At 41.7% G+C, this 12,368-nt stretch overlaps 1 protein-coding gene across 1 annotated transcript in view; it reads right to left on the minus strand.

Moving 5' to 3' along the window:
* LOC104943209 (solute carrier family 41 member 1-like) overlaps nt 1-11,717 on the minus strand; it is a 35,938-nt gene extending 24,221 nt beyond the window's left edge. Inside the window, exon 1 of the mRNA XM_010768547.1 lies at nt 10,625-11,717. Coding sequence (XP_010766849.1) covers nt 10,625-11,095 — 471 coding nt within the window. The 5' untranslated portion in view covers nt 11,096-11,717. The remainder of the gene's footprint in view (nt 1-10,624) is intronic.
* Nucleotides 11,718-12,368: the final 651 nt, after the last annotated feature.

The raw sequence follows: 12,368 nt of genomic DNA on the forward strand, positions 1-12,368 counted from the left end.
CTAGTGCTCCCCCCCCCTTCCTGTAGTGTATTATAGGTGTTGGTGCATGTAAATGGTCTGTAAAGGCTCAAATTCCAAAGTTCCCTCCAGAAGGAGTTTCTCCAGAAAATTCTACAATACATAGATACACAAAGCCACTAATATAAACACTAAAATGTGTATTTCAGATATTTTCCTCGCACTTTTCTGAAAGAAGACGTATTTTAGAAGCAACATAGCCTAAACCTTGCCTTGTATTGTCTCTCCTGAAACACATACTAACGTTTCTGTCAATGCACATGGTTGATCTTCACAATGTCTTGGCAGCATGACATTCCCTCTGCAAACTAAAAAGTGAATTAGTTTGAGCAGTTTGGCGAGGAGGGACTCTCAGTGATGCTACCAGTGAGTGTTGCACTTGTATCTCCATGTGCAGATCGTCCTTCTCTCTCTGCTACTGGCTGTCAGATTGATGGAGGTGACGAGCTCAATCAGACACAGTGTGAGAGNCTGTGTGCCTTGGCAGTCTCAGATACTAACGTTTCTGTCAATGCACATGGTTGATCTTCACAATGTCTTGGCAGCATGGCATTCCCTCTGCAAACTAAAAAGTGAATTAGTTTGAGCAGTTTGGCGAGGAGGGACTCTTAGTGATGCTACCAGTGAGTGTTGCACTTTTATCGCCATGTGCAGATCGTCCTTCTCTCTCTGCTACTGGCTGTCAGATTGATGGAGGTGACGAGCTCAATCAGACACAGTGTGAGAGCAAGAATCTCCCAGTTGGCATTCAATAATAAAAGGAAAGAGGGCAAAGCTCTTTCTTACAAAAGTCGAAGTTTGTTGTCGAGATATTGTTATGAAAGTGGGAGCGAATAAGACGATACGTGAAAAATGAGTGCCTTAGATGTGACCCTCGGTAACCCCTGAGTGTCTGGGCTAGTCACTGTAGTAAAGGTTCTCCCTCTGCTGTGCCTCCATTAGAGTTGAAGCAGTGAGAGCAGGTTGAGGCCCTACTGTGGTCAGATTTAAGCTTTTGCCGAAGACGAGGCCATTGATCTATCCTCAGTAAAAGTGCTTATCTATGGGTACAATCCCAAAGGCTCCCAGCACTTACAGTCCATTCTGCCCAGATCTGATCAATACTCACCGAGGCTAACTCCGAAAGAGAACAGAGACGGGGAGAAGAAAGACGAGGAGAGGGAAATAGAGGAGTAGCTGACATCAAGGCTACATACAAACACAGTTGGCTACATTTCTGTTTTACTACGCTGCTCCCACTGTGCATCCAGCTGTACGGGGCACATACGGGGGTGTCAGTGGGTGTGGCAGAAAAACTCAAAGAAAAACTGTGGGTTAAACTCCCTCAAAGTGGAGAAAATGCTGCTCCAAAAACAAGTTAAATAACAATGAAAACAAGGTGTTTTCACTTGAAATAAGTACAAACATCTGCCAATAGGACAAGTGAAAATGTGCTTGGTAAGATTCCTGGAAGGTGGGATATCTAGATAAATCAGATCTTGTAATTAGCAAGGACAACTTATTTTTGAACTATATTTGACCAGAATCAGGAAATGTTGTGTTACAAAATAAGCCGCAAAAGTTTTCTGTTTTCTGATGTCAGTTGGGGATTTTCCATATATGTAAAACAATATGTGTTTCATCTGAGATACAACTCAAAATAGGTCCCATGTCATGCTTTTCCGGTTATTACCCGTCCCCTTTGTCTATGCTGCCCCAGAACGCCTCGTTGGACATTTCTCTTTTTCTTTCTGGCAGGAGCTCCAACAAGCCGTGTAGGACAGAGAGTGAATACACATACTATACAGAGATGCTGTCTGAGAAACCAATGTGAGTTTGGAACATTGAACAATGTAAATCTATTCTAGTCGACCTCAACAATGGAATATGATCAGTAGAAATGGCCGTGACATGGGACCTTTAACAAGATGATGCATTGTCTAAAAACAACTCCCGATATCTCACTGCAATGAAGTTATTATGTCTTATAGCAAGTGTAAAGACATTTTCTGACTGATATTAGACAAATATACTGGGGAAGATTTGGAGTTGTTGCAGCTCAGTCCTTTCTCTCGCTGTTACCAAGCCAAGCAGAACTCCTTTCCAACAGCAAGTCCCTTTCGCTTGGCGCACTGCCTTCTGCCAACCCTAGCCGCCTTGCTAGCTCCTCCGAGAGCAACCCCTCTCTTATTTCACAGCCGCATGTTTTCAAGCTTGTCCCCCTCTCTCTGTACTTCTGTCTCAATCCCCTTATCCCCCTCTTTACCTCCCCTGTGGTGATATATGTTGTTGTCTCCATGGAACGCTGGCTCGAAGCCAAGCGAGCCCCCCCGGTTCTAAGAACTCTACTGGACAGCCCCAGAACCTCTGTGTACAGACCTATAGGAGCTCTGGTATGCAAACCTCACGAGGGGTCGCGTTGCCCAGTTGAGTCACATGCCCCCCCGATTTTATCTGCGACCACTGTACTCTCTGTACTCTGAGCAGGAGGCTGAACATCGCACGCAATGTCAATGCAACACCGGCAGCGTCACAGAAACGACATCAGGTGGTGTCTGTTTCCATGAGGGTATACAGGCCGTATGCAAACACACACCGTGAAGAGTAAAATGAACATTGCTGTGGCTACAAATATACGGCACACTGGAGTCGAACCTGCAGGTTGAATGTCAGCAATGCAGCAAGAAGCCAATGGCAAAAAAAGAGTTCTTGAATTCTTAACGAAAACTTTGTCAACATCCGTTTTTCAAACCCTCCCAATATTTTCGCACTCTTACGCTAATCTGTTCCCCAACACACACATCATTTCCTACAACTTTACCAATTATGACCCCCCAAAGTGTAATAAATGCAAAGCACTGAGCATGTTCAACACATTAACCTCCATTAACTTCACTTCGTCAAGACTTTTCCTGTTTGTTGAATCTTCGTTGTCAGACAAAGAAAATGTGCTCCAAGTATTCAAGGTAACCCAGGGTGATACTTTCAACACAAATGGCCAATTTGTGTATGAAAAATTAAGAAATGTACTCGTGACACACATACTTATGTTATAGGCACACAGTTGTCATAAGAATCACTAAATCACAATTCAAGCTGAGTCCTATAGAAACCTGACATGTGGACAGTTCAGGTTCATGCAGTCTTAAGTTAATTAATTCCCCGACACATTTTTATCTCCTACAAACGTACTTATAATGACCCCCAGAATGTCTCCAATGCAAAGTACTGAGCATGTTAATTAACCACATTAACCCCTATAAGCTTCAGTTCATCAAGACTTTTCGTGTGTTTTGATTCTTTGCTCACCGTTGTCGGATAACAAAACGTATTCCAGGTAACCCAGGGTGAGTACTCTAAACACAATTGGTCGATTTGTGTTTGAACAAAAAGGAAATGTACTAGTGACACACATACTAATGAGTTTTCAGGCACACAGTTGTCATAACAAGCACTAAATCACAACCAAACTAAGTCCTATAGGAACCTGACATGTGGACAGTTGACGTCCAGGGACCAGATGGAGGAAGGTGCAGGGTGAAGCCTAAAAATATCTGACTAGGGGGAGTGCAAATAAGCAACCTGGGACCCTCCAAGGACCCCTTATGGATCCTGGACAGAGTGAAAGATTAGCCAGGGTTTGGTGCAACACAAAAGCTTTCTAACCTTCTAATCCTTTTAATCTTTATCACTCCGATCCTCACCAAGTAGCTGCCTGGGATGTTGTCAAATAGCTGAGAGCTGATATGTTGTTAATGATCATCAGGACATTAAATCTTTGGCGGACAGGAAATGACTGAGCAATATGAGAACAAGCAGCTGCAATATTAAATGCAAATGGTCGGACGCCATTTAGGGAATGTTTCCTGACTGATTCAAGTGCCTTTAGAAATACATTTCAATCCTTATATCTTAGATTGTGGAGGTCTTGTTAACGATGTTTAATTGTCAAATCATAAGGACGCGTACATTTAAGCATACACTTTATATATTGTTCTGAGCCAGGGTTGGAAGATAGAATGATGATTACGTTTTAGGGAATAATCCCACGCTCGTTTCCTGTGTGAAAACCAGGAAAGTGGATGTGGTCGGAACAAAATGGTGTCTAGTGGGCAGCAAGGGCTTGGCTGTTATTAAACCATGGAGTCAACTCTAATTTCCTGTTTACTGGTGCCTGTATCTTTAGACCCGTTTTTTTTCAGACCGAAGCAGTGTCCAAATGTTTGATTTATTTTGGTGTCAGAGGACAGACAGCAGGACACTGAGGCACGCACACACACTGAACCATCTTTAACATGTTGTCTTGTGACTGATAGCAAATCACCTGTTTGACCTTTGAGAAAGGCATTGCTACCAAAACTATCTCTCCATGACCTTTACAAAGGAGCAGGTTATCTTCAAGATAAGAGATCAAGTCACATCGAGGCTATACGAAACCCACTTTAGACAGCCAAATGCAGGACAGACTGTGAATCACTGCCCATCAACAGAATAATCTGACTATTAAGCTTACTTAAATATCTTATAATGACTCCAGACATAAGTGACATAAGCAAAGTAATTCGGAGCATGAGAACAGTCTGTTTCACTTGTTTCACACTCACTTGGTCACAAAGTATCACATCATTTATTCACTTATCTGTGTCAGCTTCTTGAGCTAAATGTTGGTCTGCTGCACGTCAGAGTAGTACATTGTAAGTGTTGCTACAGGTTACATACTTTATATTTCCACTAAGTTTTATTAAGATATGAAAAACACTTTACCATAGCTCACACATCCAGACAACAGGTGCTGGACAGACTAACAAGTACAAAGGAAAAATGTAATCTTCACTTTCAATTATGCTTAGAGGACCTTTAAATAAACCAACATCGTCTTTAAGATATACAAGTTAAAAAAGTAGCCTAACTCTATTGCTATGTAATTCAAGTATGTATTAAGTTGATTAAACACATACATAATAATAATACTAATAATAATAACAATAACTACATTACATTTATGAAGCGCTTTTCCTGGTGCTCAAAGCGCTTAGGGTTAGATATATATAATATAACACTAACGTCCACTCATGAGGGACAGTGGTATTATTAATCTGTTCTTTTAGGACCAGTTCCACCTGTTCTTCGTGCACTGGGCATGTTGCTTTCAGCCCGGATTATGTGGTTAACTCATGGATGTCTAGGGTTTAACTTCTTTGTATTTGTTTGATATTTAAGTTCAATCTTCATTTGTGTCACAAAGTATGTTTGTAATTGGTAAAATGTTGCTAACTCTGCCTGCCCTTTTTATGTGAACAGGCTCATAGCCAAACTGAGAAACCCGGGTTGACTTAGAGATTTGATAGCCAGCATCGTAGGACTGTTTAGCAGAATTGTGTTGGTTAGGGTCAGTCAAACCAGAACGCAAAACGATATTCAGGGTTGGTTGGACTCGTAGTACAGGCCTCAGAGTCCTAAGCTTTCAGCCCTGGCAAAGAACCTGTAGGTGATTCTGCTGCCAGGTCTCTAAGCAGAACTATGCAGACGACTCCCTCCTCTATACCAGCCTGGACCGTCCTTTCTGAGAGTGCAACTCGAGTGGGAATGAGGCCATGAGCTCTGTGTGTGTGCTGTACATACTCAAAGTGACCAACTATAAAGAGGCCACATTTCAAAGAAGCCTGATTTTGGGTTGAGAGCGAAGCGAAGCGCCAAGTCATGCTCCGATCCAAGCCAAAACGACTCAACTCGGGCCAGGCAGACACATCAAATAAAGGCTCTAGCATGTTCTGGTTTTCAAGCTTACTTTTAGCAAAGAGCTGGTGCCTTCGGACTGAACCAGAGAGAGAAGGAGGCTGAGAGAGAGTTAGACAATTACCTTCCTGCAAGGAGCTAATTAGCTGAGTTAGCGTTCGACAGCTTCAAGGCCTGGGAATTAGGCACCTGTTAGATGCCGAGGCTTGCAAGTATATTCTTCAGCCAGAGGCACAATCAGGCCTTATAATAAATGAACAATAAATCACTGTACCATCTACAATATGTCTCCTCTCTCCCAGCCTCACCTCCGAAGGAATGGTGCTCTGAGTGTTTTGGAAACTAGAGAGACTGCAGCAGCATGGTGCAGGCAGCATGAAAACTGTTTTGACCTAAGGCAGCATGAAAACTTTTCTGACCTCAAACCTCTGCATTCCTGGTTCCAGCGAGAATACCTAACCACACGGTAATAGAGGCTGTCACACTGCATTGTGTTTTTTGTTTTCCCTCGAGCTCGACTGAAGTGTGCTGCCATTGCAGGTGCTCAAAGAAACTCTTATTTCCTTGCTTCTTCCCCTCCTCTCTGTGCTGAGTTCCTGGGGACCCCAGCCACCATGTTGGCATCAGTATGCTTGTACACGATGTGCCGGACTGGTCTCCTGGCAGCCTGACCCCTCAGTTTTATCTGCATCACAGGCTGACTTTAAAGAAATATATGACCAGCATGACTTTGGCCTGTAATTCTTCACTGAAAAATAATAGACAATGCTCCCAGTAAGATATGTTTATTACTGGTTTGTTCATGGGAGCATTGTCTGGTAGTGTGCAGACTTTTGACAGTTTTTTACTTTTTGTTCTGTATAACCTAGTATTTAACGTTGTTTAAATGTTATTTTGCATTTCTACAGTGCATGTAAACACAGATTCTCTAGGAGCTGTACTTCCCTAAGTGCACTGCCTTGTGGTACACTGAACACTGTGAACACTGTGAGTGAAGTGTGTGAATGTTGACTGGATAACATTGTCTCAAATCGTACACAACACCTATGCCTTCACTGGAAGTCAAACCAGCACGGTGTTAGCTAGCTAGCTACATTATGGTTCACAATAGAGTGAACAAAAAAGCTCTGGGATTTCTCCATTGGATTTCGGTTCATCGCAAGAAATACGCTTTGTTGGAAACACTTATTAATGATACTTAACACGTTTTGATCGGCACATATTAACACCTCTTTGTGATTTATGAAGCGTAAATGCAATTGTAAGAAATAAAAAGCTACCGCTAGCCGCTAGGTTATAAACAAACTACATAACAGTCACATGGCTGCACATCAGCACTGCTAAGCTAAAGGTGGCTAATGTTCATGTGATGATGTTTTAGCAGCCTATTTAGACACTTCGCTGTTTTTATGATACATACAAGATTCAGACATTCATGAGTGGGATTTTTACTGATGTATTTTATGTCGTAGAACAAAACGTGAACATGTCTTCAGCTTATTTTAAACAGAGACCTTATTTCAGCAACCACCAACACATTCAGCAACCACAAACACACTAAAAAAACATTGACTTTGAGACGAGGGAACCAGAAGTGGTAATGCTAAGTCTTTTCCAGGTTTTAGGACTCATTCCTGCACCACTCTACACCAACTACTTAGAGACTGCTAAACTACCCCAATGAAATAACGGTGGCTTATTTTCGAAACCAATATATTTGGTAAATATATTAAATAATGAATAGGGAGGCGTGTGGTGCAGTGGGTTGTGCGTAGGTGTTCGGATCAGGGGGTCACAGGTTCAAAGAGTCAGCGTGTCGTCGTGTCCCTGGGCAAGACACTTCACCCCAAATTGCTCCTGTGGGGATTGTCCACATTATTGAGTCTAACAAGTGACATGTAATGTAATGAATATAAGATACATGTATACACATTGTTTTATATAATGCTGCTGTGTTCCAGAGAGCAAACACATTTGTGGCTTGTCCCATTAGTTGGGGATCGTTGAGAGTGAGCACTGAATTTTTTTACTGTTATGTTGACCGTTCTTGGCAGTAGTTCATATAGCCATACTAACGCACATATACTCAAAGAAGCAAATGTAATTACAGTACGCAAATTCAGACACAGATTGAGACTTTTGGGAGGCCCTGGCTACACACTGCACTACAATTAGCTCCTTCTATTTGTGTTTATATTCTGTAAAACATACTTAAAGCAGAAGGATGTGTGACAGTGCATTAGAAGATTAAAGACCTACTTGTTCTCCCGTGCTGTTGCAGACCACGTATACTGTAAGATGTGTCAGTCTGTTTTTTTTTTATTGGGGTTTTTCTATTTTGTTCTGTTTTTAAATGTTTTTACTTTGTGTATGAGAGTTTTTCAGTCTGTGACTATAAGTATGGTTTTATTGTCTCGTGCTTTTACATTAGTTTTTTGTCCTATCGGTTTTGTCTAAATGTGTTTATGCTGCTTTTTATATATTCATTGATGTCCAACACTTTGTTCAACTCTCTTGTTTTTAAATATGCTATATCAATTACATTGGATTGGATCAAGAGTGTAACAGTATGAGAGTTGTCCTGAGGGGTGAGACAGGTTAAAATCACCCCTAGGTGTGTGATGACCAGTGTTGGGCAAGTTACTTTTAAAAAGTAACTAGTAATAGTTAAAGTTACTGCTCTCAAAAAAGTAACTAGTTACTTTATTAGTTACTAAATTATAAAAGTAACTAGTAACAAGTTTACTTTAAAAAATAATAACAATAAAAATACAATGTTTGTGTTGTTCTGTGGCACAGTAAGACAATACTTTCTGTCCTGCGCACAGTTTACATTTGACCGTAATATTTTTTGCGTCCTTTATCCCCACAAATTGAAAATAGTGGTTATATCTCCAAGTTATAAATGCGCTGCTGCTCTCGCTGATACTTGCATCTGCCATTGTGTGTGTTTGTGTGTGTGTGTGTGTGTGTGAGTGCTGGTGGTGAGCGTTGTGTGTGTGTGTGTGTGTTTGTTAGCATTAGCAAGTGTTTGTGTGTCTGTGTATGTTCCCCATAAGGCAAGACCCGCCCAACTCTGTCTCTGATTGGCTTACCCTGAAATGTTACCCCGCGTTAACCAATCATCACTCCTCTCTGGTTACTTTCACTTTTCCATGGTGCTGTGAGAGGACATCGCTGTATTCGCCTCTAAATTACATCCACAGGGAGATTCGGTTCAGTTCCATTACATAATGTAACGCAGTAACGCACCCATTTAAATCACAGTAACTATTACGGCATTACTTAATGGGAATAGGTAACTAGTAACGCTATTAGTTACCGCAAAAAGTACTTTGTAACGCGTTAGTCCCAACACTGGTGGTGATGACTGCCCCACCCGTCCCCAAACAGATGCCACCATAGAGCACGATGACAGATACATGCCAAGGTGAGCGAGGCCAGTTAAACCAGTTAACTCAAATGCTCCGGGGGCCCATCCCATAGTATGACTCGGCAAACACGCCTGGAAACATCAGAAACAGTGCAATGACGCATTATACAAACTTAAATATAGCTCATGATGTCTATCCCAGGTAACGTGAGAATGGGACTGAAGTGGAGTTCACGTCGTGAACAAGTATCCTGTGATGCTGTATGAAAAAAAGTGCTTTACTGGGTGAGGAAACTGCAGTTGGTGGTGATGGAATAACATCTGATCATTTTGAATGATATGGCAATATAAATTGTTTAATGGGTGACAATGGTATTGGTTGGCAGTCTTAAAGGAAACAAGGAAGTCTAAATTAAAATCCTTTATTTGAAAGAAAATTAATCGATAAATCCCATTATTTATTGTCTATGTACACTTTTTCCATTGTTTTTGTCCTTATTACTTTACTTTTTTTGACATAATGTGTGATTATTATACAATATGATTGTCATTTTTCATTTAACATTTAGCTTATTTATCTAAGGTTTAATTCATTATAATATTATTTGATATCTCTCTTATTTTTTGCAAGTTTGTGTGCCTTTGTTACAGTACATTTGCACATTTATTTAGATATGCCATTTCATATATTCTATCTATCGTAGGTGTCAATTGGGCCGCATTTGTGTGCAATGTGACACAGGTCACATGACTGCTTGATGAGTTTTATTTTGAGCACATGTCCTCAACACTTTGTATCACCTTATGAAGACGTGTTAAATTAATAAGCATCAGTGATCCATGGATTAATAAAGGAGTTTAAATTTACAATCAGCTTAAGCTTTTCAGACTGACAACCAATACCAAGGACTTACTTTATAAAGATGTTCCCCGCTTCCACTTTCTCACAGTCCCCGACATATTTCCATTAGCATCACTAGATCTTTAAGCTTGGACAATATTCTCCAGTTTGGATGGACCAGTTTCTCTCTGCTGCATGCTCACTGTGCGCCGTATAGTTTAGTTTAAAGTTACCAGTTATTAGTATCTCTAATCTGTGTGAATCTGTGCTGTCCTGTTTTTCATTCTTACCCTGTTGCTGTTTAACTACTGAATTTCCCCACAGGGATTAATAAAGGAGCATCTCATCTTAGAATAGGTCTAGATTTCCTCGCACTAGTAGCACACAGTATGTCGAGTAGCTTAATGCCTTAGAATGTCTTGTATATGTTTCTTTTGTTGTTATTATTATTATTTATTTTATTGTATTTCAATGTTGTTTTTTGTGGTTACTGTCTGTTTTTTTGTTGTTGTTTGTTTTGGTATTGTTGACCCTGGTAGAATGGTCTCTTCTACTCCCTTTATTGTACATGTAAGGGTCTATGTATGTATGCTTTCTGTGTTTGACAATGTCGCAAATAAATCATATATATATATATATATATTTAAAAAAAAAAAGAATAGGTCTGGATCTCTCACCTGGACGAGGTCTAGCACCATCCCGGCTGCCACGGTCCCGAACCCGGCCAGCAGGAAGGGGAAGACCACCTGCAGGCCGATGGTGAAGGAGGTCTCTTTGAGGGGCGCCAGTGGTTCTGGGCTCTGGTCGGTGCTCGTTTCGTCGCTCTCGTTGCTCTGGCTGGCGTTCTCCAGCAGAGCGTCTTCCTCTCGCTGACCTTTGGCGTTCGCCCGGCAGTCCGTCGCCACCACGATCTCCGACCTCTCCACATCGTCCGCGGCGTCTCCGTTCGGGACCTCTGTGAGCTCGAGGTTGTTCCCGCTCCCCAGGCTCTCCTCCTCGGGGCCCTTTGAGAGGACCACTGGGGGCACCGAGCAGTTGGAGTTGAGTAGGGCTGGGGTCAGGGGGCCGCCCTCCTTCGTCCCCTCAATGTCCCCGGAGGACATGTCGATGTCGGGGAGTTTGTCTTGTTCTTTCGACCAAAGTACCATGCGGAAGCCTTTTGAAAACACTGGGCTTGACAAGAAAAAAAAGCTCAGCTTGCCTCGGCCTGTCAGTTCTTTGGGGGGGAAGTCCAAATGGAATTGGCCACCTGATCTGGTCTCGAACCTGATCAGTCCAATTGATTTATCCCATTAAAGAGGCTTAAAGTGAGTTGGGGTCGCTACTAAAGACCAGGAGAAAACCTGCAGCAAGGCACATGCAGTCGTGCGCCTGCAGAGCCCGTGTTCCTGTCGGTGCTTCGGGAGCAGAACCAGTATGTTCTCCATTCACTGCAAGGTCCTCAGGGTGCACAGTCCAAAAGAAGAAGAGAGCGTACTGGACTGAAACAGAAGAGGAAGGAAAACAATAGACGTGGGGGCTCGCCACAGAAATCCCCTGCAGTCACTGGTAAACAGTCCTTTTAGAGTTCAGTATAAGCTAAAGAAAGAATGATTGAAGAGTCTGAAGTGGCAGCGATGGGTCCGGCTCGCCCACTGATCACCAGACTGGTGGGTGAATGTCTCACCTTACACCACGTGGCTGCTGGTCGAGAGATATTTAAAGGTCTGCAGTATGAAGATTGAATTACCGTCTGCAGAGAAGCACCTCTCCTCGAGAGCGGACAGTCACCTGCGAAAAAAGAAACACAGTCATTAATTATTCAGTAAATGAATGTAAATATCTTCAGCCGCATTCCAGATTTGCTAAGGAATATCAAAAGCTGTTTCCTGACTATTGATTAATATAAATAAAAATACCATTATAAAACAACAACATACAGCCTTAATACAGGGTTTACAAAACTTCAACCTTAAAAAATACTAGTTAAGAGCAATTTTAATATCACAGAATAGAACAATGTGACCAATAACCAATAACAAACAAATTAATGTAACAGGAATGTTATATAAATAGAAAAACCCAAAACTCACCAAAATCAAATACTTATAGAGCCTTGATAACAAATATTAAGACTTAATAGAGAAAGATGAAAACTTCTGAAGTACCACTTTGTTAACTACACTTGTTGTCTAATCCCTTGAAACAGACACTAGTATATTAATCCGAACAAAAGGAGCCTCACTCTCAGCTGACGGACATCACAGCAGATGTGAGGAAAGACCAGCAGCTAAAAAAAAAAAAGTTTCATTCAGGGCCAAATTTCCTCCCGGCATCTAAAAATATTCTGGCGTTAACGGAGGAGCTGCGTATCCCACATCCACTGAAACACAGTCAATCACGGTCAACGATAACACACCACTTCTGGTTCTTCAAAATAAA

Source organism: Notothenia coriiceps, unplaced genomic scaffold (genome assembly GCF_000735185.1).
Source record: "Notothenia coriiceps isolate Sejong01 unplaced genomic scaffold, NC01 NC01_scaffold00005787, whole genome shotgun sequence".
Classification (NCBI taxonomy): Eukaryota; Metazoa; Chordata; class Actinopteri; order Perciformes; family Nototheniidae; genus Notothenia; species Notothenia coriiceps.